Here is a 26,453-nt window from a genome sequence, read left to right on the forward strand (position 1 = left end):
ATTTAAGTGCAAGAAACAGTATAAACACTAGAGATGTGCGCCAAAAAAAAAATTCCTTTGTTTCCTTCATGCTATCGTTTTATTTTGACCATTCCTCTACACCAGTGATTCCCAAAGTGGGCGCTACCACCCTCTGCTGGGTGCTGCAGCAATCCAGGGGGGTGGTGATGGCCATAGGTGCATTTGCCATATGCATTAATACATATATCTTTCTGTTTAATTGCTATTTTAAAAATTTAAAAAATAATTTCCAGGGGGCACTGAGTAATATTTTTTCTGGAAAGGGTCAGTAGGCCATATAAGTTTGGGAACCACTGCTCTACACAAAACAAATGGTGACATTTTCGTAGGAAACAAGAGGCGACATGAAAATAAAAGCTGTACGATCATCATGCTTGCTTTGTTTTCCTTTTGTTTGGGCCCCGTAACAATAAGCAGGTACTGACAAAGGGCTGCTTCCCCATTACAGCTGATGTGTATCCATGGTTTTTGATAATAACATTTATATTAATATTAAGAATAGCAGTTATTCTGGCACCCTAAGCTGAATCTGGGAGAGCATTGCCTGCCAATTACATTTGATGTGTATCCATGGGTCTTGATAATAATAATAATAATAACAACAACAACACTCTGGGGAAGATCCAAACATTTTAAAAGTTGGTGGGCTAAAAGGGGTGGAAATGCCGTCCATGTGTAGCGATTTTCAGCCCTCTAGCCCAAAAACCGAGTGGGGGGGAGGGTGAGCCTCGGAAGCCTTCCCATTGCAGCCAATGGTCTGAAAATTTTCAATTTTTTTGTAAGCCAGATGAAAAATTGTCATAGAGGCAGCCCAATTTCATTAGCAGGACACAAATACAAAAATGAGACAACACAAATGAAACTACACAAAACGAACAGCAATTCTGTATGAATGCACACCACTAATAAACACCCAGAGTCTGTGTTTTTGTGCAGCCAAGGAAAATTGGCCCCATTCCCATGCACTCATTCTTAAACATTACATCAATCTTTGTTTAGCATCCTTTATTTGTTTTTTAGAAGCCACCTCTGCCCTTAGACCCTAGACTTATTTTATGTTTTATACATAGACATGCCCAATCCATATATGTTGTGCTTCTATTTTTCAAGCAATCCAGGTTGATGTATATCCTCCTACTGCTTAGAAATTCAGTATCTGCAGGGAAGATATTCCTGACTAGAATCACATGCATGAATCACAAATACCACTAAACACCACTAAACTACCTCACTTCCAGTCCCAGCATATTATAGAGTTGCATTGAAAGAGCTAAAGAGCTATCCTCTCCAAGAATGTGCTAGGTCCTCCAAGATATCACTATGTAAGTTCTGGGGATAATTATACTCAGAGGACCTAGCATTTTTTTTAAAAAGAGGGCTCCTTGATTTCCCCAGTGACATCATATGCTTCTATGGATGTAATAAAGCAAAATGTTTCTTTTGATGTAAGAATGCCAAATTATTATTCCAACGTGTTTTGGACAGACAAAAAGTACAATAATATATATGTAAGAGATTTCTACATCTGCAAAGGTAACCTTCTACATGAGTCTATGCAACATTGCTGTATGATGACTCAGCAAACACATCCAGACCATCTATTTGATGGAGCTGTGGAGATGGCCTCTTCTATGGGAGGTATGGAAATGGTCTCAAACCAAGCTGAATAAAAAGCACAACATTTTACAGAAAGGTTGATGTTTGAAATGTGTAATGGTCAAGTTTTGTGATGCATTAATAGCTAGTGATTGCCTTGCCCACTCCCACGTACATATTTTCCTAATATAAAAGTTAGCATGAGAGACCTACTCCAGTAAAAGCCATCCACATTGCAGGCATGGCACACATCGAGGTATTGTTGTTGACCAAGGGTTTAAGACCTACCAGTCCACTCAATTGCCTGTACAGAACAGAGCCCATGTGATAAGATTGATGTTTTTAAAAGGGGGATATCTACATCCTTAAAGTACCGTGTAGTTTAGCTCTAATTTATTTCATTTTAACCATTGACAAGAAGCATAGATAGAGTTGTTTAGATAGTGAAGGGTAAGAGTGTTCTTAAACTTTCAGAATGTTCTTAAAGATGGAATCTAATCTATGTTAATTATCACAACAGTAGAGATGGTTATTTTCAGTTAACTAGTCCACAGTTAAAATGTGATTTTCTGATTGTGTAATTATATTAGTAGTGCATAGTTAGCAGATAGGACACAAAGTCTTTTCTTGACTGTCTTGTCTGATGATTGCTCTTAGGTTTATTTACAAAGTGAATTTCTTATCCACCCTTCAAAAGTATCTAAAACAGTGATTTCCAAACTTTGGTCCTTTGGCGGTTTTGGATTTCAGCTCCCAGAGTCTCTGACTATTGGCCAAAGTGCTGAGGTGGATGGAAGCTGAAGTGCAAAACACCTGGAGGACTAGAGTTGAGGACATACAGATCTAAAACATAAAATTCAGTATCAGTTGCCCAAATATTTGAAATTCCAACCAACCCTACCTGCTCCATATATCCCAAATCCAGCCTCTTGTTTTTCTGGTGGTTTTCTTAGAGAATACGGTGGAAAATGTAGTACCATATTTGTTGTCTCTTTTCACATCACAATTTGATTTTTTTTAAGTTATAGTCTTCTTGGTGTGGGTTACTTAGGTTTTTTTTCCTTAAGAGAATCTCACCTGTCAAATACAGCACATTAGAGAAAACCCAATTTTGAAACCATTGACAATTTGAGAGGAGGAATGTGATGCATATCTAATTCGGCAAGAAACTGTTGGTTCTGGAAAAAAAGGTTGCCCTGATGTTTGTCATGGACAGAAAGTAAATTAACTGTGTATGGGGCAAAGTGGATTTTGACTGTTTTAAAATGGCATTCAGCTGCTGTTCACTGATGCTTTTTTTTTTTTTACTGAATGGTACATTTACTGTTATTTCTTGTTCTATTAATGGAAAGAATTAAATACATTGCCCTTCTGCTCTGTGTGATGTGATGATCCAGTTTTCCCTGTGAACCAAAGCATCTATGAAATTTGAATTAAAACCGGATTAAACGAATGCTGAGATGTGCAGTGTGGTTTTATTTTCATTTCCCCAATGGATCAGAAAAGTTTGGGGCAGAAGAAATTGTCAAAGCATCATAACGGATTTTAGTGCCTATGTATTTATAGTGTATTTTATCTTCCGGCATTGATTGTTTGCCAGATAAATGTTGTGCTCTGCCCTGAGTCCCTTTCGGGGTGAGAAGGGGTGAATATAAATGTTTTAAATTAATAATAAATAAATGTTTGAGTTAAAATATCAAGGATGCTTATTAGCTATAAAACAAAATAATTTAAAAGTAAAAGAGCTACAGAAGCTCACAAAAGTCTTCATCTTGTGTATGACTGCTTGCTCACTTACTTCCAACAAAATTATCCTACAACCAGTGGCTGAAACACTGGGAATAATCTGCAAAAAGTGATAAACTCAATGTTTGAAATAACATAATAATATCCAAATTGGGTAGCCAACCAAATTACTAGATTGCTCCTATGAAGGGAGATAGAAAGTACATACACACAGTATTAATTAACAATATAGTTCATTTGAAAGCAGGTCAATTCTTATCATGTCATGATGAGAAACATGCTGTAAGTTTGGCAGCAAGGAACTAGTTGAGTCAGAATGCAGTGCTAACTTTTGATCCAGAGATTCTTTTGCATTATTTTGGCTCCATCAAGCTAGACCCTAAACTCAACCCAGACTGCAGGATAGGCCTTAATCAATGGAAAAGTCTGAATGATGACTTCTCTGCATTGATTATTGCCCCAGCATGCCCTCCATGGACTCCAAACTAGCAGTTGGCCCACCATATTGGAAATGGCATTTAATCTACTAGGTACTTGGCTATGAAAAAAATGCAGGCTCATTATTAGCCCCTATCATTATTTTCTAGTCCACCTCTATATTCAGTTATCAAAGTCTATTTTTTTTCTTGCGGAGTCATTATTGTTCAATGTATATACATTATTTCCTAGCAGATACTTACAGTTTTCATACATTTTTTTATTTTACATATGTGAAGAACCTTCAGTTTCAAAGGATGACAGAAAATCTAGAATAGGAAAAATTTCACAGTATAAAATACAGACAGATTGTTCCAGCAGTAAAATCAACACACTTCTGTGGAGCTTGCTAGTTCACTAAGAAGTTACACTTGCTTATCCAGTATGTGTAAGAATCATGTCTAATCATTGTAGTTCACATATACTGGTTCTGTTTTCTCAAACGTTGTCATGTTTTGTTGTCTCCTTGCATTTACTTTGCGGTGGCATCCAGATTCTCCATAGTTGTGTGAAAGCTAGAAGAGTAAAAAAAGATATCTATGAAGGATAATTTTGCAAAAAGGATTATCTTCAGCTGAGGGCTGCTTTTCATATTTATTTATTTACAACATTTCTACCCTGCTTTTCTCAACCCCCAAGGTGACTCAAGACAGCTTTACAACATAGGCAACTGTTCAATGCCTTTTAAAAACAGTGTACAATAAAATAAACATTTAAAACAGTGTTATACAATTAAAACAATGAAAAAACATTTAGAACAATACCAACACAATCACATAATCCACAACGTAGCCGAGCCGTTCCAATATTCATTGCACATCCTTTGTATCTGTTTATTGCACCAGTTCGCCAAAAGCTTGGTCTCACAAAGTCACGTCTTCACTTTTTTACAGAAAGTCAGGAGGGAGTGGGCTGATACAATCTCCCTAGGGAGAGAGTTCCACAGCCAAGGGGCCACCACTGAGAATTCCCTGTCTCTTATTCCCACCAGTCGTGCCTGCAAAGAAGGCCTCCTCAGATGATCTTAAACTCTGAGATGGTTCACAGGGGAAGATACGTTTGGATAGGTAAGCTGGGCCAGAACCATTTAGGGCTTTATAGGCTAAAGCCAGCACTTTGAATTGTGCTCCGGTAGCAGTCTGGCCAGTGGAGCTGACGCAACGGGGGTTGTATGCTCCCCGTGCACCGCTCCGGTGAACAATCTGGCTGCCGTCCATTGGACCATTTGAAGCTTCCGAACAGTCTTCAAAGGTAACCCCACTAGAGCGCATTGCAGTAGTGTATTCAGGATGTAATCAGAGCATGGACTTTCATAGCCAAGTCTGACTTCCCAAGGTATGAGCTCAACTGGCGCACAAGTTTTAATTGTGTAAAAGCTCCCCTGGCCACTGCTGAAACCTGGGGTTCCAGGCTCAGTGATGAGTCCAGGAGAACTCCCAAGCTGCGAACCTGCATCTTCAAGTGGAGTGTTACCCCATCCAACACAGGCTGTTCAGCCTTGCGACTGACCAGGAGTACCTCTGTCTTGTCTGGATTCAATTTCAATTTGTTCGCCCTCATCCAGACCATCACAGCTGCCAAGCACCAGTTTAGGACCTGAACAGCCTCCTTAGTAGCAGGTGGAAGGGAGTGATAGACTTGAACGTCATCTGCGTACAGATGTCTGCGTACTTATATCAATGCAAATACATAATTATTTCAGTGGTAGACTGTAATAATTTATATCTGATGTGTCTGAATTCTCTGGATATAGTTCTGCTTTAAATTCAGGCATAAGTCTGGAAGTGTAAGTCAAAATTGACCTCAAATACTGGATCTACTGATCATGGGTCAATGTAAATACTGTCTCTTAACTTCTCAGAATAGAAAAGTGATATGCAGGTGTTGGTCCATCTAAGGAGAACTTTAAAAAGCACCAAACTCCTCTATGGCGCTGTTTCTGGCCTTTTCAAATGTTTGGGCAGGAAAATGCAAGCAGTGGTGCTGGCTCCTAGTGCAGAGAAAGTAGAGTGGATCAGTGCTTGCCTTTTGCCTGTCTACTCAGAGAAGGGCATGGTTCCTTTTTTGTTGAGAGGTAATGCTGTACCTTAACCTTTATCAAAAACAAGGAACCATCCCCTTCTCTGAGTAGAACGGTATACAGTGTTCCCTCACTACTTCGCGATTCACTTTTCGCAGATTCACTGTTTTGTGGTTTCACAATAAACTCTAAAAGACTATTATAAATCATAAAAAATTACAATTTACAGCCTAAGGAAGGGAGGAAGGAGAAGCCAAAGGGAGAGAAAAGGAGCACAAGCAGCAACAGGAGGAGAAGGAGGTGATTTTATCAACACATAATTGGTTGATAAAGACTTAAAATAGTGTATAACTACTAAAATAATGTATAAATATAGTGTCCCTACTTCACGATTTTCACTTATTGAGGGTGGTCCTGGAACCTAACCTCTGCGATAAGTAAGGGAACACTGTAAAGCCTTTTTGAATGTCTAGGCAGGAAAATGGTAGTGGCAGCTGGCCACCTGAGCTGACAGTTCTACAGAATGGCCCTCAACATATCCATGCGTCATATCAAAAGTCACCATTTTGGCTCCAAAATCCACCCTTGACTTATAAGTAAAGGTAAGGGTTTCCCCTGATGTTAAGTCCAGTCATGTCTGACTCTGGGGGTTGGTGCTCATCTCCATTTCTAAGTCGAAGAGCCGGCATTGTCCGTAGACACCTCCAAGGTCATGTGGCCGGCATGACTGCATGGAGCGCCATAGTGTAGATTAACAATAGAATTGAAGCTACTAGTGACAGGAAAACAAAATGATCCTGGTACACTATATAACCAACTCAGGTCTTCTCACAAATAAATGTGCCAGTATGATTTCTGAACATGTAGACTTTCTAAAATTGACAAAAGCAGTGTGAGGTTAACATAAATCATAATGGAGTCATCCTGATGGTAAGCTATACGTGTTTCATATGCAGACCATTCTTTGTTTCTGAGATATAATATATAACACAATAAGCAATTCTCCATGAGAAAGCGTAGCCATGTTCCCTGGACTCCAGCTGATGAAAATATTTTAAAATATATCTACAGTCTTCAAACATCTTCCTTCCAATTCTCATCCAAAATTAATGGTGCCACTTCAATGTACAAGTTATCGCTGCTTAATAATGCCTTTGGGATGAAAAAGCAATGCCTTTTGTAACTCCTCCTCCCTCCTCATTTTTCCAGTATTGGAAAGAATAAAGCCAGACAAAGAAAGCAAAATCCTCAGGCTCTCAGACTAATAGAGCTGTGCCTTTACACGCTAGCCAGACATCAAAAGCTGAGTCTTTAAGTATATGGGGTAAGAAGAATGAAACAGGATTTGCTCAGGCAAGGTTTCCTCTGGAGGGAAACAACAACAGAATGTATGACATCCTCTATGTGACTCGCAAACACTATGGGTTTATTACAGTGCCATGACAGGATCCATTAGGAGCAATATCTGGTCTGGGAGCATCATAAACAAAATGACATCTGGTCAGCTTGATATGAATGCAGAGCACTAAAGGTTCACTACCTGACTTTTCAAACAACTGTTCTTTCAAAGTACAATTTCTATTGTGAAGTAGATCAATCGGTCCATACTTTTGCTTTTGTGAAATATAGATGAATTCTGAATAGGACGACAGCTCATGAATTCCCTTCGCCCTTCACCCCTCCCAAAACCACGATCCCTGCTTCTTAACAAGTATGCAGTTTAACACGTTACTGAAGAAGATGCTGCTTTTGTCCCACTGCACATGGCAAAAATGTTCCTTTAAAAAATCTGGGCTAACCTGGGTTTCAGCAACACAGAAGGCATTCATCTTCTTCCTTTCCTTCTTTTCCTTTCTGATAAAACACAAAATAGTGTTATTGTCAGTATGTTACAACAACTAGATTTTATGAGAGTTTCACTAAAGTGTCCGCATGGAACTGAACACGAGCCATACTTGCATTTTATTATTTTATTGTATTATGATAGACTGGTAGTGATCCTCCAGTTGTGTAAGCTGCCCTGAGTCCCCTCGGGGAGAAGGGTGGGGTAGAAATATCGGAAATAAAAAAAAAATTTTTTTAAAAAATATATGCTTAATTATTAATTATTAATTCACTCAGCTAGCAGTACCGGTAGTTTAAAGCTCTGTTCTTTACCTTTGTTAGAAAAATAGATTCTGATCACTTTATGATTTAAAAAATAAGGCTTCTCCTGGGCCAAAAAAGACCTTGGAGACCTAAAACATGGTGAAAGTGCCCCCCTCCACAAACTTTAGGGATGTTGGAAGGCATTTAGGGCAAAATATGGTGGGGAAGTATGCTGGGGTTTGTAGTGGAGTTTATTCTCCAGGGTCTCTAAGAGGACAAATATAACCTCTTAGCCTCCAGCTCCAGATCTTGCTGAACTACAATGCTCATCGGTCCTAACTAGTATAGCCAATGATAAGGAATAATGAGGTCATATTCCAAAAACATCTTCAGAGTTATAGGTTTCAAAAACACATCCCACACTAAATGTTTTCATGACTCTGGGTAGCAAGAACTGGGAACGAGATTTTCCAATTAGAGAAGGGGAACTATATATTCACAACCTCTTTCATATCACTGTTTATGGACTTAATAGGCACTGACTCTATGCTTTCATTAAGAATTGCCACTGTAGTCTCTTTGTAGAAAAGCTGCTATTAAACAATTGTGACCACCACTCTGCTCTACCTTAAACATTCAAAATGGCAGGTATAGAGCATTATGCAAACTCCTCCATGTTGAGCACTAACATGTTCTAAAAGGGAAGATGGAGGGTGGCCTTTATTTCTTTGATTTGGACCCAAGAAGTAGTAATGGGGTGGGAGCACTTCTCACTTTTGCCTTTTCTCACTGACTTCACACCGAGTTCCTAGTCCAGCACTGACCCCTGTTTAAGTTGTCCAGATTTGGGGAGACAATTTTTTGTCAAAAACCTAATTATATACAGTAACTGTCCTTCATAGTAAAGAACAAACTACTTACTTTCTGTGCTTAAGAATAGTCCTGACAATGGCTGAGATGATAATTAATAGTATGATGGCAGCACCAGTGATATAAACAATACGTTGTATGGAAACCAAAGGATCTAAAAAGAAAAGAAGGAGGAAACATTAAAAATGTTGCTCAATGAGAAATAGGTTATTTATTGATTTTAGTATCCATATTATCCAGGCTTATTATATCACATGCCAAAGTGGAACAAATTAAGGTCAAATGTGTATCGTTAGAATACATACATGCATGACTATATAATGACAGACACACACTTGCATACACTATAGCTAGATCAGGGGTCCCCAAACTAAGGCCCGGGGGCCAGATGCGGCCCTCCAAGGCCATTTACCTGGCCCCCGCCCTCAGTTTTAGACTTAGGCTCGCCCAAAGTCTGAAATGACTTGAAGGCACAACAACAACAATCCTACTTGGCCAGAAGTAGGCCCACACTTCCCATTGAAATCCTGATAAGTTTACAGTATGTTGGTTAAAATTATTTTTATTTTTAAATATTGTATTGTTCTTTCCTTTATTAATATTGTAAATGAAATACTGTAAATGAATGACATGGTAATAATATAATATATTGTGTATACATATAATATTGATAATAATATTATAATGTAATACAATATAATGTTTATTTATTTATTTATTACAGTATTTCTGCCCCGCCCTTCTCACCTAATAAGGGACTCAGGGTGGCTAATAATAATAATACAATATAATAATATTGTATAATATAATAATATAATATAATAATAATATTAATTATATATTATATATTAAATGTAATATTAGTAATAATATTATGGTATAATGGTATAGTACAATATAGTAATATATAATGCTAATATTGTACTATGCTAATAATATAATATGTACATACAACTTGTAAGCCACTCTGAGTCCCCTTTGAGGTGAGAGAGGGAGGGGTAGAAATGTAGTAAATAAATAAATAAGTAATTGTTGCTAGGGTTTTTTGTTTTTTGTTTTTTGGTGGTTTTTTTGCACTACAAATAAGGCATGTGCAGTGAGCATAGAAATCTGTTCGTCTTTTTTGTCAAATGATAATTCGGCCCCTCAACAATCTGAGGGACCGTGAATCGGCCCTCCACTTAAAAAGTTTGATAATAAATAATAACTTCCTTGCAAAATAAAATCAATTTTAAAAAGCTAAGAAAGGTAGAATACTGGTTGGTGAAAGCTAACATTCTCTTGGGAGGGCTAAAGTCTCACCCATCAAGAATTTTCATTGCACATCTTCTTTGTACCATATTTATTTTTGAGAGCTCCATTTTTTTAACTATAGAGTTTAATAAGATAGAAAGATGAAGATGATCAAAGTGGCAATAAAGGTAAGGGTTAGAATACTCCACCTATTACTCCAGCACAAAGTCCTTTCTTAGATATTTTCCAAGAAGGTGTCCAGTACCGTCATATGCAAAAGTTTCCAACCCAGCAACACAAGAGCAACCAGATAGTAGACAAGCAGCCATTCATTGATGTCTTGAGTGCCACCAGGAGTCATCTGACTAATACTGTGAAAATAATGCCATTTTGAAGAGGAAAACAGCGGACTTCGTTTCCAGTACAAGTAGGCCAGAAAAGCTTTACACTCCACTCGTGTCAAAGGCAATCAAGGCCAAGGACTCAACAATATTATTTTATCAGCCATTGAAAACATTCAAAATACATGCATTATCTCTGCTTCAAGAGGGTTTAGCCAAAGAAACTGCCTCTTCAATATCAATGACTTTCACTGGGAAAAACCAAAATCCTTCAGATTGTCATCTTCTGAAAAGGGCAAGATATCAAGAATCACAGTGCTTTGTATTGTAAGCAGATAATAAAGCCTGTGCTTTATATTTTGAAGAAGACTTCAGATACCATCTCTTAATAATAATAAAGAAGTCATACAATCACCTGCAACACCTATGTAAAGGTTTGTTTCCTGTTTAATATGTTTATTGAAAGGAAAGAGAGATGGGATTCTTTGAGAAAGGCTTCCAAGTGTCTTATACTGAAATATCAAAATATCTAATGCTCAGAGAGGGTAACAACCTTTTCTCAGGACCTTCCTGAATTTTATTTTCCTAAGAACTTAGTAAATCATAATGCTGATACTCCCTTATTATAGAATGAGAAGTGGAACCAGGATATGGCGTGCATTTTTATGGATATATTAGTGACCATAGAAGATGACTACTAGAAGATGAGAAGTGGAACCAGGATATGGCATGCATTTTTCATAGATATATTAATGAGCATAGAAGATTACTACTTGGTTATCTCTAAAATCCAAGTCTAAATCTCTATCTACTCAAGAATTTAAAACATTAAAAGATGAGGCTTACTAATTAGTTATTTCTATACAGATAACTACTTATGTAAGTTATAATCCCCAGTACATTTTAGATAATGCCTTTGTTGTTGGCAAAAAGTAGCCGCTCAATATAAATTGACACTAAAGAACCTAAGAAGTCATAGCTCAGTGCAGAGGTTCTCAACCTGTGGGCCCCCAGGTGTTTTGACCTACAACTCCCAGAAATCCCAGCCAGTTTACCAGCTGTTATGATTTCTGGGAGATGAGGGCCAAAAACATTTGAGGACCCCAGGTTGAGAACCACTGACCAAGTGCCATAGAGACATGAAGAATCATTATTAGAGCAGAACCATTGCTGAAAAAACTGTGGGTTGTCTGCTTTCCTGTGGGTTCTGGACTTTGGTGGAAGAAGGATGCGTTTTCCTTGTGGTGGTTGTGATGTTGTGGGTTTGTATTTGAAAATGTTCGATTTATTGTGTATATCCATGGGTAAGAGGTAAGTTGTAGCCAAGAGGGGGGAGATAATAGAATATTGTAGTGAACATTGAGAGAATGCTTGAACTTTGACCTATTTATCTCCTGTGTATCTTTCTCCCATTCCTTTCTAAAATTCTAGAGAGAGGTGTCCCTTTTCAGTTTTGGAGAGAAGTGCTCTTTTTCAATTTTGGAGAGAAGTGCTCTTTTTCAATTTTGGAAAGAAATGCAGCTAGGCCCCTCAAATACGTTGGGAGGATGGGGGGCTGAGAGGGAAGGGGGGCACCATCCTACTCCTTCAGGCTCTTAGAGCCCAAAGAACCAGGATTGCTGTGTGGAAACAGTCCTGGGAGTCAATTTCCACAGGACTCTCACCTGGCCTTTCCAGGTGAGAGTCCTGTGGAGATTGACTCCCAGGACTGTTTCCACACAGCAATCCTGGTTCTTCGGGCTCTAAGAGCCTGAAGGAGTAGGATGGTGCCTCCCTTCCCCCTCAAAGATCTTTCCAGGTGTTTTATTAATCTGAAGAAAGATGGGAAATCTCAGTTTTCTCCAGATTAATTTAGTTCTGCCTGAGACTGCCTCAGGTAAAACCAAGACAGGTCCTGAGATATGGGCCTGTCTGGAAGGGCCCATAGAACCCTTTCCAGCTGGTGGGTTAAACAATACAAAGCCTACATTTGGTCACAGGAATTGAAATGCCAAAGCTTTGGGCATTAATAGAATTGCTCAAATGTAAAACCTGTAGTTAGTGGGATAAGAGTTGGAAAACCCCCACATCTGACCACAGCAGTGGGATAAAGGATGAAACCATCATATAAAGTCTACTGGTCCTATATCTGGTGTCAGCTGCGGGGTATGCCTAAATTAAAACCCCCACAGTGATAGTTTGCTTTCTCCTCCTTACTCAGGGCCCTTGTAGCACATGAAAAGTATGACAACTGAGGATAGCAGCAACTGTTGACTCACATAGAATCATAGAGTTAAAAGAGACCACACGGGACATCATTCCAAGTTCTACTACAAACTTTCAAAATCCTGTCCAAGACTCTGAAATCATCTGGGCTTCAGCATTTTGGATAGCTCCTTTAAAATTTAGACTCAGCCTCAGAGTTTATTCACTGAGTCAGTGACATGGAAGCCACCCATAAATGAGTTTCAACTTTTTTCAGTCAAACCTCTATTATTCTGTCCTTTGTTATATGTAGCGAATAGCTCCAGCTCTGTACAGCTTGGTTAACCTGGTAAGTAAGGACTTGTCATATTGGCTTTTGTTAGCACATGATCCCAACTTTTAAGCAAGATGTTATATTATCTATTCTTAGGGGCAAACTCTGGAAGTGGGGAGTTACACTGGTCTTTTCCATAATCTACCATTTGTCCACAATATAGGGAGAGGCACAGTGACAGTCAGGCAATTAAGTGTGCCCCACAGATTCCATGCTAAGGACCCAATTTGAAAGTATTAGTACTGCCATTGAAGTCTTACATTTTTTTCATTGTGACTCATGCCCTCCTGCTGTTTGTGCATCTTCAGTATTTCTAGTCAAGCATAGCTACCAATTTTAATGCAGCATCCACAGTTTCCAAAAAACAAACTCTATAAGCCAGAAGCACATTGTTTACTCCTGCCTTATCTTCATGGGAAATACAGGAGCCGATTAAAGCATGTTCTGAACCTTAGTTTCATTTCCCTTAAGTGCTGCCCAAATGCAGTAGTTTATATTGATGGCTTGTTGTTGTTTTTCCTTCACAGGATTCCAGAAATGTTGTGGGTGAGTGGTTTCAACCTTCACAGTCTCGCCTGCAGGTTTGCAGTAGAAATGTTGACAAGTTTGACAGTTGTAGCAGGCTAAAACCTAATGAGTGGTTTGAACCACTTGTTCTTTGCTTTGCCACAAAGAGGTTTACAACATTTGGCAAGCTAGAGTATGCAGAACCAAGGCTATGACAATGAGAAACCCCAGAAATACGTTCAAGGCTAGGCAAAGGCATTTTTCACCCAAGCAAATGTTGCATATCTGATGTGGTTTTCCCCCAGTTGTTTGTTTTGTCATTTAAAATCAGTCATGTGATGAACTTTTGAACATTTTCATACATACAATTTATTCCTGAGCTCTACAATAGCCACTCACACAAAACAACCAGCATTTTCTGCAGCCCTGCTGAACCCATGGTTTCCCAAGATACAAATTGGATAGAAAGTGAAAACCATTCACTGTTTAAATTACAAGGACTTTTACAGAATTTGTGCTAGGAGAATGTAAATGAATGATTTCTTATTTTTAACATATCCATCCAGTGGTCTATGATCATGATACAGTCGACAACAACATTAGAGGAGAATGAAACTGTTAAGTCCTGGATATAAAATCTAGGTTTTTAGGTAAGATGATGTAAGCCGGATCTCCAAGGCAGCATTTTCAGAAAAGGCACAGGAAAATGGAAAATAACATGTACATGTACTGTACATCACTTTTAAAGCAACCTTTCCTCAACCTAAGGTCTCCAGATGTTTTTAGACTACATCATCTTTCATCATTGAACATGACATGGGGCATAATGGGAACTGGAGTAAGGGAATATCTAAAATACTAGAAGTTTTATTCAAGGTTATTATTTGTACTGACATAATTGGCACAGAATAAGCAGTAATATCCAGATTTCCTTTAATTTCCATTTTCAAATACAGGTTGTGTATCCTTTACCTAAAATGCTTGGGACCAGAAGGGTTCCCTATTTTGATTTTTCCCCAAATTTTGGAATATGTGTATATGCATAATGAGATATCTTGAAGATGGGACCCAATCTAAACATGAAATTCATTTATGTTTCATATACACCTTATACATACTATTTTTAAATATATTTGCACATGAAACAAAGTTGGGATAGATAGACAGAAAGCAAAGGTGTTATTATTTCAGCCACCCATATGGACATTTTTGGATTTTGGAGTGTTTTGGAATCCTGAGATGCTCAACTTTTATCATGTAACTTAAAAATAGTTTGTTGTTGTAATTTCTGTTGTTATTATTGACCATTATTTTGCACCAGTCGTGTAGTTAAAATGTATTTAACTAAATAATCTCTTGTGGCCTGACTTCCCAAGCCTGATGGAAACATCATTGATCTATGCTCTGATTACTGGCAGAACAGACCTACCTTTTCCCATCAAATGGATGACCAGTAGGAGGGAGAGAAAGGATTGTGATCATGACAATAGTGTAACAATCATGAGCATATACCCAGTAGAAATCATGAATATGGAACAGTTATCTCATTTGTAACCAGAAGGGGGGGGAATCTGGAAATCACAAAGGATTGCCACAAATAAAGAAAATAACAAATATTTATTTAATATTTCTTTACACTCTTTGCCTGAGGCCCTAATATCTGAAAAAATAATTTATTTGGATTAACAACTTCCTTGGACTAATCCATGTCTTCTCCAAGTAGTTAAAAGCATCTCCCATGGTAGTAAAAGCTCTTGGCCAGACATGTTGGAAAGCTGCTGCCAGTCTAAGTAGACAATACAGGGCTAAATGAACTGTGGATGTGACTTTGTAAAGAAGACTTTTACAGGTTCAAAGGCACATTTGCATTAAATCCAAGTGCTTTCAACATGAAAATAATTGTGAGGAAAGCCACTTCAACCAACAAACGTATGGCCACATCTGTTTTGGCTGCTTCTTAATTTCCTTTCTAGAATTGAAAAGGCAAGACTTCAAACATTTCTTTGTGTGGGTCATATCTTCAAGGCAATATGTGCGAGGCAGTATTGTTCAAAGGCATCTATCTAGTTTTGCTTCCCTTCCATCCCTTATTTAACAGGAAACGTTGGCTACAGAGTCATGTTGAAAAACAATAAAAATGTTTTGTTTGACATCTTTCCCTTACAGTCTTTCCTCTTTAACACTTATCTATTTCTTTTTTTCCTGCCTAATTTTAAATTACCACAACTGAACTTTGTGGTTTTCTTGCCTCTTGCCTCAAAAATAGCTTTTCACACAAATATTTTGTGCTAAGAAGTGAGTAATTTCACCTACATCCTACTGAATATATGCTTGTGAGCCATTGTGTGATGTCTTACATTTTCAGTAACAATACCTATTCCTTTTACTTACCATTGCTTTTAACAATCAGTTTTGTCCAGCCAGTTGCATCTTTACCATTTCCTCCACTGAAAGAACAGCGGTATATCCCAGAATCAGAAAATGTGATATTCCAGAGAACAAGGGTGGTGTTTGCTTGGTTGGCACAGTGTGTCTTTGCCCGCTCTTGGTAATCAGAACCATATATTGGCATAGCGGAATTAAGGCACAGACTTATGAGGTCCACATGATCTATTTGGATCCATTCCCATACCACTCGATTCACAACTATATCAGGATCATGCCACTGTGTTATGGTGATCTTTCCCCCCAGTTCAATAGCCAGGGAACCTTCCAAAGCATGTGGATCCAAAAAGACTCGGGAACTGAACTCATCTGCCAAAAAAAAACACACACACAAAGAAGGCAATAAGAGAAGCTATAAAGAAAGACATAACAATTGCAGTTATTACATGGATGTCTTCCAGCACCATTCAAAAATTAGTTTCTCCTTGAGAAGAAATGGTGCTTCAGTAGTTTAAGACACTGTTCTAAAGAAATTGTCAAGTGCTGCATGATTTTTATCCCTGCGCAAGAGTGAAAAGAACACGGCTGTTTAATATATTTGCTTTGCAAAACTTTCACCAAAATGTGAAAATGCATTGAAATTTCATCAAAATAGTTGTAGTCTTGTGGAGTCATTCTTTAATATAGCGATTATTAGGCATCATACATAGTGTAAGAGCAGTCACAATTTTCTTCTCATCCAATTTTATGGTTTCAAAGAACAAGGCGTATACTTTGTAATGGTAAAATAATACATTCCTTTTTTGGTTTTTCTTCTTTTCATTATTATTTCAAGGATTAGAGTTTGTGCTTTAGTCGGTTAGTGTATTAGCTAATTTGTATCAATAGTTTTAATTTGAATTATGTTTTAGTATAGTGTTTAACTTGTTTAGTATAGCTTTAACTTGTTTCAGTTGTATAGACGCACACATACTTAAGGTTTCCTGCCTTTTCTTTGTTTCTTTCCTTCTTTCTCAGCAGTGTTTCATGCTGGCATTAAATATTTCCAGAGATGTTTTAAGCATGCTGACCAGAATCCTGCTAGAGATGTACATATGTATATACTCTGTAGCTACAATGCTATGCAGTGATTCTGTCCTGATCTACCCAAGCCATTGATTGCAGTGGCTTGCCACGAAGCAGCCACTGCAATCAATGGGGATCTGTTCCCTGTCGGGAAGCAGCTGACTAATGCCCCCCTTCCCATGAATGATCTCTGGTGCCACAGGAAAAAGCAGGGCTGCTATTGCAATTCCCTCTCATGCCATATATCACTTGCACAAGGGAGGTAGGACTGTCAACCAACAGATTCTGAATGGCAGAAAAACAGACCCCATCAATTGCAATGGCTTCTATTCAGCTGGTTCCTACCACCTCACCACTTTGGGGTGTTGTTGTTTTTTTGCCCCCTTTTCCACTTCTGGATGGGGACTGCCGAGTGCACCATCCTGGTTTGGCCCTGCCCCCATTCCTCCTGATGTAGATGGAAAGTGTTACAAAATGCTTCCTCTACCACAATGGAGAGGTAAGTCTGTTTTGGGGAGCTCTGATGGAGCTACTTGCCATTTTTTTTGCTCTTTTCTCCATCTGATAAGGGAAAGGGCAACATGGTTATGTACATTGCTGCCCTTTCCCCAATCTGATGGGGCAGGGTGCCAACATGCCGTATGTGATGGGGAAGGAGGGAGTGTGCATGGGGTGAAACAGCACTACCCCACGGGCTGTGTGAAGAGGTCCCCAGTAAGTGGAGATTGCAAGACTTTCACAGTCCTTATGTTGCCACTAAACTGACTTATGACTGCCCAAAACGGAATCCAGACATTTTTTCTAGCTAATTATTGGATGACATCCTGACTAATAAGCACACACTAAAAAACAGACAAAATGGAATCTATATTGTGGATTCATGCAGATTTATTGCTCTCCATTTAAGAATACATTATCAGTAGGTAATATAATGAAAATAAAACTTATAATTATATATGTCAAGTTGACAGTGTCCTCAATGGTGCACATCACTCAACAGATTTTACTGTGTTGTTCTTCAGCTCTCTTCTGAAGTTCAAAAGTAGGAAGATTCAGAATTTCTTCTCTGTCCAATTGAACTGAACTAATGAGAAATTATAGCTCCTCATCTTGAATTGTCTCACTGGTGTGATCACATTTTTCAAAGGAATAGTTAATAAGTGCTTCCTCTGTCTCCAGGCAACTATTGGTCTCTTATGCTGTAGGAAGGAGGCTGGGAGAGAACTGCAGAAATAACATCATCTACAAATAAATGCTGTGCCATACAAGTCTACCTTGTCTTCTAAGAACCTAATGCCTAACCCAAGTTGTATATATTTCAACAGTGTAATTTAGGGAAGCCTTTTGAAGTCATTCAGAGTCTGCTGCAAATTTCCCAATAGATCCAATCTAACTTCTGCCTGACTCTGATTTACATAGCAGATAAAACTAGATGCTAAACCAATGTGTTTAGCGGATGTAAAACAGGATAAAGAAGCTTCTCTGTACACTGGGGTGGTCTCTGATTTTTCTAGAGAATCATAAAGTCTGGTCCAGGCCAGATGTAACAAGGAAGAGGAGAAATGTTTCTTCATCTGTTTAAAATCAGCTCTATATATGAGTGTTGAGGAGAGGCCAGAGCAAAAATGCTGCAGGATTTCATCCCTTCCTCTGTATGATTTTCTTGTTTATAAATATATTTAGACCTCCCTAAATGGTTTACACATAAAATATATTTACATATCCAAACCATTATAACATATTACGGTTTTTATCTAATGTTTATTAGTGAAGTGTTCTGAATTGCATTACATGGGATTGTAGGCTAACGACAATGTTTGTATTGTTGTCATATTAGTTTTAAAATGTTTTTGCACTGTGGTCAACAATTACAAGATAGAAGCATTGTGCTCAATACAAAACTAATGCATTAACCAGGTAAGATTAACATATTTTCTGACACAAAATTAGCACAGCTGGTAAATCACCAGCAATAATAAAATCTATCAACTGAAAGGTGGCCAGTTCAAAGTCCAGTTGGGGTGAGCACCCGACTGTCAAGCCCAGCTCACTCTTTACCTAAGCAGTCTGAAAACAGTTTAGAGATGTAAGTAGCGAAATTAGGTACCGCTAATTAAGCGGAGTGGGTGTTTTATGACACTATAACAAGAAAAAGACCAGAAATGCCGGTGACCAAAACGAAGGAGAAAGTCCTGACGGCAATTTGTCATAGAGAATGGAGCAACAGCACCCCCCATGGCTGAATCCAAACACAACCTCCAAGGCACCAAAGCTGGACCTCAACAACATACCTCCTTTCTGTCTGCTCTGTCTGTCTGTCTGTCCAAATGGCATTAAATATTTGCCATGTATGTGTACTGTTTACATTAAAGGCACCAGATACCATCTCACCTTGGAAGCTAAGCAGAGTTAGCTCTGGTTAGTACTTGATGGCAAACAGCCAATGAATATCAGGTGCCATTGACTACGTTTCCAAGGAAAAAACTGGCAACACCAGTTTAAACATTCCTTGTGTAAGAAAACCTTATGATATTGATAGGATCACCATAAGTCATGAAAGTTAATGCTAATTCATAGATCTATAATTATGTAGTATGAAAACCTCACTGATTTAACCTCCCTTTTCTAATATGTCTAGAGATGGGGAAAGATACCTGTTCACATTGCACCCCATAACAGAAGCTGGAGGGGAGGAAAATACTTATTGGGAAAGAGCCTAGCAGCAAGGTTCTGCTCTAAAAAGTCATTCCTTCCACAATTGTTTTGCCCTCAAGAAAAGATGTGGAATCTGATTCTGGAATTCTAGTCTGAATTGTCCTGGTGACATCCACTGATCATTTTAATTGCTGTTTTGTTCAGAAAAGACAAATTATCATATGGCTAAGGATTCTCTAACACATTTCAGTCCTCTTATCCTTTAAAACCCTGAAAGAGAAAAATGGTTCTACAACAAAGTGGCATAAGAAGCTTGTGCTACCAACTCACAGTCACAAAGGTGCTACAAAATCACTTTTGCATTTTGATCCAAACTAACACTGTTGTCTTTGAATTCACACACAGTATGGGTAATCTCAGGTTGCAAATAGGCTTGTGCGTTTTGGGTGAATCGCTATCCATTGCATCCAAAAAAAAGGTTCTTTTCAGCCCATTGCCAGCAATGGGGAAGTTAGGCTTCCCTTTCCCCTGGGAGCCTTTCCTTTCCTTTCTTCCCTTCAAGGGAGCCTGTGTGTCAGCAACTGGGTTAAAGAAAGCACCCTATCCAATCCATTATGGTCCCCTTCCATATCCTTCATTAAGATTTGGATTTAAAAAGCATCAGACTTACCGCTCTTTCTCGATCCTTTCCCTTCTCTGTTTCTAGAGGAGGAGACCAGGTTTAATGTTTCTTAAAGCTGTTCTACTCTAGAGTGCTTTCTCACCCAGCACCACCAGCAGCATGCCAAGCAGAGATTTCCAAGGCATTTTAAGGGAAGGAAAGATGATGACCTGGAGTTCAGTGGAGCTATCCTCCCTGAACTACCTTAAAAATCCCCTCTCTTGTCTGCAATCTTCTTTCTGCTTAGGGTTTTGCTTCCTTAAAACTGTTTCTGCTTTTTGTTTGCTGGGATTACTATTATTAATAATAATTATTATTTTTTAGAATTTTTTCTGAAGAGGAAGGAGAGGAAGGGAAGGAGAAAAAGAAGCTAAAAGGGTGACTCTCCAAGCCCCCAAACTCACATGTGCTCACACCCCACCCACCATCTCTCAGATCCTCAGCTCTGATTCAATGCCCCTAAATTAAAAAAAAATCAGGGAAAAAAGGAAAATCAAAAAGATTTGTCTGTGATGCCGGATAGGGGAGGAGGAGCTGAGTTTGGCTCCCACTTGCTTTAGTTGTGGGCGGGTTTTTGTACCAGGAGGTCCCTTACCGTTACAGGCTCCCAGAAGAACCAAAAGTACCGGAAGAAAACAAATCTGCGCACAACTTTAGTTGCAAGTGAAATTTTTACTGTACTAACATCAAAAATGTCATGAAGTTATAGCTCATGTCTCCTTTGTCTCTTACAGTTGTCAGAAGCATATTACTGGCCACAGCGATCAATGAAAGGATACTGAATTCAACCCAATGTGACAATTATTATGTTTGTCAAACAGAAGAACATTTAGTGATAACTTTGATATCAACAGCAGGAGGCAAGCATCTAGTTCATGTTGAATTCTTGAAATTCGACATCTAATTGCTTTATATGCTTCACAGAGGCACAGAGGATTTCTCTCTCAATATGAGCCTTTTCGCTTAGAGTTATCACAGGGACATTCTAACAATTTGGACTGGGAATCCAGTGTCTAGGAGTTCAGTTATTCAAAGTCCAGAATGAAAGACGACAGAGTTTGAGAGGAAAATTCTGCAAAAAAGAGTATAGTTAACAAGGATTGTCTGCTTGAGGTTGGCCTTATGCACACAGCACCTTCTACAATTAAACAGCTGGTGTAGCAGATGGAATAATTGTACAGCTAGTATAGCTCCCCAATACAACAAAAGAAGCAATTCTCTTGGTATGTTTTTTCTCCTTTAGCTAAAATAGATTTGACACAAGGAAGGGGGAGAATAAGTGTGCATGTAGCTAACTACATTCGGTTAAATTGAACCACGAACCATCTATATCCTGGGAGCCTTTGAAAGACTGGCTTACAATACTGACAAAGCTGCATGGCAGTCTTGAAAGAACAAAGATGCTCATAGATGACTTTTATTATGCCTTTTATTATGAATCAGACACATTCATTTAACTAGAAGTATAAAATGTGCAGTGTCAAGAGGATATGGGAGATTAATGCACTGAAGACTTTACTTCTCCAGTTGAATGCTGGAAAAAGAAAATAAAAGTCTCAGATGCTATCAGAAAGTAATGTCAAACTCTTCTATATTTTTACAAGTCTATTATATATACAGTAGAGTCTCGCTTATCCAACGTAAACGGGCCGGCAGAATGTTGGATAAGCGAATATGTTGGATTATAAGGAGAGATTAAGGAAAAGCCTATTAAACATTAAATTAGGTTATGATTTTACAAATTAAGCACCAAAACATCATGTTATACAACAAATTTGACAGAAAACCTAGTTCAATATGCAGTAATACTATGTAGTAATTACTGTATTTACGAATTTAGCACCAAAATATCACGATGTATTGAAAACATTGACGACAAAAATGCGTTGGATAATCCAGAACGTTGGATAAGCGAGTGTTGGATAAGTGAGACTCTACTGTAGTTATAGTTAGTTATATATTTAAAATTATAAGGAAATTAATACATTGATTAATTTCCATTTTATCCCACTTTAGTTATGGTCTGATTTTGAATAAATTATAATTGCAGATCAATGTAACCAAATCCAATAAGTATGCCATTTGTTTAGAAAAGTAACTTCAGTATCAGAAAATTCTGGGGGGAGGGTTTATTTTTATTTATAGGATCTTGTGATTTGGGCGAGAGTGCCCTGGTTTAACCTTCCTGTAAGTGGCCTGCTGAGGACTGAACCAATTATTGGATTGCCCTCCAAGTTCAGGTGTTTCACCAAGGGAAGGCTAAGGAGGTAGTCTAGAGTAGACACCTAGTTTCAGCTGGACCCACATCAAGTTGTTCCCCTCTCTGCCTCAATTATCAAATGATATGACCCTTACTTAACTGAACTTTCTACGTCTAGTCTTGTTTTTTCATAGCTGAGCATCAAAAGCTTTCTAGCCCTCAAATAAGATTATAATACAGGGAGAAGCTTTCTGGCCTTCAAATAATTGACATTATTTTAAAAGAGTTACCCTAGAAACATTAGTAGTGATGGGATGACACTTTGACATTTCCCATACTTCAATGTCACCTGTGAAAAATCTTTTCTCCAGGATCTTGCTTTCACACAGAGTTTGAAATCCATGCCCCCCTCCCCGCCTGAATTCAGTTTTCTATGGCATGTAGGAATTAACTTTCCAAGCAGGAGAGTAGATTATGTACACAAAGGGAGTTATCCCCCCATACACACACAGTATTTCATATCTATGTTCTATAGCGCTCATTTTCAAAACTTCTTTTTCTTTTTACAAGTACATAAATATAAATATTTTATATACATATAAATAAATATACATATTTTCAAAATCTGTCATACTGGTTGCAGAAAGAGGTGATATTTACAGAACAGTAAACCAGGAAGCAAAGACTAAGTAGCCACAGTAAGAACAGACCACAGAACAACAGACTGGTTCAAGATTGGGAAAGGAGTACGGCAGGGCTGTATACTATCGCCCTCCCTATTCAACTTGTACGCAGAACACATCATGCGGCGTGCGCAGCTTGATGAATCCAAGGCTGGAGTTAAAATTTCTGGAAGAAATATTAACAACCTTAGGTATGCAGACGATACCACTCTGATGGCTGAAAGTGAGGAAGAGCTGAGGAGCCTTATCACCAAAGTGAAAGAAGAAAGTGCAAAAGCCGGGCTGCAGTTAAACATCAAGAAAACCAAGATCATGGCAACCAGACCGATTGATAACTGGCAAATAGAAGGAGAAAACATGGAGGCAGTGACAGACTTTATATTTCTAGGTGCGAAGATCACTGCAGATGCAGACTGCAGCCAGGAAATCAGAAGATGTCGACTTCTTGGGAGGAGAGCCAACCTCGATAAAATACTGAAAAGCAGAGACATCACACTGGCAACGAAGGTCCGCATAGTGAAAGCAATGGTATTCCCCATAGTAACCTATGGCTGCAAGAGCTGGACCATAAGGAAGGCTGAGCGAAGGAAGATAGACGCTTTTGAACTCTGGTGCTGGAGGAAAATCTGAGAGTGCCTTGGACCGCAAGAAGATCCAACCAGTCCATCCTCCAGGAAATAATGCTCGACTGCTCACTGGAGGGAAGGATATTAGAGGCAAAGTTGAAGTATTTTGGCCACATCATGAGAAGACAGGAAAGCTTGGAGAAGATCATGATGATGAGGAAAACGGAAGGAAAAAGGAAGTGTCTGGCTCGACCTTGAAGAAACTGGGGGCGGCAACGGCCGACAGGGATTTCTGGCATGGACTGGTCCATGAGGTCACAAAGAGTTGAAAACGACTGAACGAGTGAGACGACGATGAAACCAGGAAGCATTGTTTTAAAGGGTTATTCTAAAATTATAGTAAAAATAATCACAACACAGTTTTATCAAGTTATAGAACTGGAAGGAATGATGATTATCATCATCCAGTTCTCTGTGTTTCTCTGTGCAGGAGATAACAAAGTTATTTTATTACGGATTTGAAAGCAAATGGACTATCAGAGAAAGTGATAAATCACCACCAGTCAACAAGAGGGGATGAAGAAGAGACTCTCTTGTCACTCATGGACATATACTTAGTGGCAATACGAGGCTTTCCTGGTGGCTGCTCCCAGGCTCTGGACTTCCCTTTTGAGAGATGCAACCACTTTGGGTTGTCCTACCAGCAGACAAAATACTTTTGTATTCAGATACTCCTTTATCTTCTATAAATTGGTAAATCTATCAATCACTATCTCTCCTATCTATATATAATCTATCTGTTTAATCTCTCCTGTGTTTAAAGTATGTTTTTACATTTTTAACTGCATTTATATTTATTTTCATCGCAATGTTAGCAGCTTGGCAGAAAAGAAGGAAATAAATAAGTAAACAAACAATCAAGCTCCTTTTCTCTTTATGCCTTTCCTGGTTCAAAATGCCACCTTTGTGAAGTTTTTCAGAGGAGAACAAACCTTCTGTAGTATCTGCTTTGATTTTGAGACACTCGTCCCAAAAAACATTGTGTGTGTGCCAGGAAGGGATTAATGTGAGCCACACCATAACAGTTAATGTTTCTGGTTGACAGAATTTGGAGCTTTCTCTTGCAAGTAATGTATTTAATTTTTAAAACAAAAACAATTATTTTACTTTACCTGATCTCACAACCTGTATTCTTTTTTCCCAAGTTCCATGTGGAAAGGTTTGAAAGGAGCATAAGTAAAATCCAATGTCTTCCTCAGTAGTGTTGTCAAAAATGAGGGACTTGTTGTTCGTAGTTACATTACCAACATTAACTCTGAACAAGTATCTGCTCTCAATGTATAGGTCATAAGGCAGTTTGAAGACTGCAATGTTTTCTTTGCCTTTGCCCTTTTCCTTGCTCCATGACACCTGAATTATAGTTGCAGTCTTTGGATAGACACACTCAAGAGTCATAGTGCTGCCAAGCTTCACAGTTGAATCCACATGTCTTCCTTCCACTGTGATTGCAATACAACCTAAAACCAACAAGTAATGTTAATGTTAACAAATTCTGCCAAAAAAGTATGATAAGTTCACCCTAAGCTGGAAATGACTTGAAGGCATATAACAAAATGTTAAAGTCATTAAAACATTGAACCCCAGAAATCTGTTAATACTGACCCAACCTTTGCAGCATGTACTGAATGAGCAATGCCATTTTAAAATTTAAAAAACCCTTTACAAGCAAAAGCAGAAACAACAACATTGTTACTTTTAAGATATAATTTCTCGGCATGATATAGGTATATTTTATATGCGGTTACCTGGACTGTCCTCCCAATGAACTCACTGGAGTAAATGTTTTTGAGTAAGCATGAGATAGTACTATTAGGAAGAAAAGTTACTAGAAATATTTCCACATTTATTTTTAATAAACTACTTACAAATAAGTCAAACTGATTACCTGGTGGCCTGATACAAAAAAACCCCAATAAATAAATAAATAAATAGACAGACAGACAGACAGACAGACAGATAGATAGATAGATAGATAGATGATAAGTCACTGTAACTTACTGCTAATAAGCATATTTAGGACTAGCATGTGACTATAAAATGACATGTAACACATCAAGTAAGAAATCTATCTTACTTTCATATGATAGTAGAACAGCAGCAACAAAGAAAGCGAGATAATCCATTTCCAGCAGTGCTAAAGAGACGTATGTTAGAACTTCATGAAGGTTGCTTCTGTTTCCTGGCCACATGGTGTGGGTGGTGGTATTTTTATCCTGCCAAATGAATAAGCAAGACAGAATATTCTTCCTCTCTTTTGAAAACTGTAGCAATGAGAAAGAAATATGAACACACAGAGCAATATTTTACAGACTTTAAAAATATATTTTGAGGTATTGCAAAGAAGTCTAGACACCTATATGGCTTTCCACAATTTGGTGGCAATTTCAGACAAATTAATTTAATTATGTTATTATGACAGCAATATCGGTTGCTCTGGTCAGTTTCAACACTTGCCATCAAAACTTGCAATCCTTGACATAGCTCTTTAGTTCCTGCTGAAATTGGCCCCCTTGGATCAAAATACAATTGCTAGTCTCAACTAAAGCAGAATAGATCGATAAGATTTACAGAAGTGTCATAATTCAGCAATTGATTCAATAGTTGCATCAACTCAATAGTCTCTTTTGAACTGACAGCTGAGTGAAACTCCTTCCTTTTTATTCTTTAGTTAATTCTTCTCCTTTCCTTTTAGATTTTATGACCTAACTCCAACATGATGTTGAATGAGGAAAACTGTTACGCTTACAGGAGCAGATTTGTT

The 26,453-nt window shown here is 38.3% G+C and overlaps 1 protein-coding gene across 1 annotated transcript; it reads right to left on the reverse strand.

The window, feature by feature from the left end:
- Positions 1–56: 56 nt before the first annotated feature.
- Positions 57–25,896, reverse strand: cd226 (CD226 molecule). The gene is made up of 6 exons (XM_003219724.4): positions 25,767–25,896; positions 24,805–25,149; positions 15,809–16,171; positions 8,870–8,972; positions 7,660–7,714; positions 57–4,355 (listed from the first exon to the last, which is right to left on the reverse strand). The coding sequence occupies exons 1-6, from the start codon at positions 25,879–25,881 to the stop codon at positions 4,242–4,244; spliced, it is 1,095 nt and encodes a 364-aa protein (XP_003219772.2). The 5' UTR covers positions 25,882–25,896; the 3' UTR covers positions 57–4,241.
- Between the last annotated feature and the right edge of the window lie 557 nt (positions 25,897–26,453).

Source organism: Anolis carolinensis, chromosome 4 (assembly GCF_035594765.1).
Source record: "Anolis carolinensis isolate JA03-04 chromosome 4, rAnoCar3.1.pri, whole genome shotgun sequence".
NCBI lineage: Eukaryota > Metazoa > Chordata > Lepidosauria > Squamata > Dactyloidae > Anolis > Anolis carolinensis.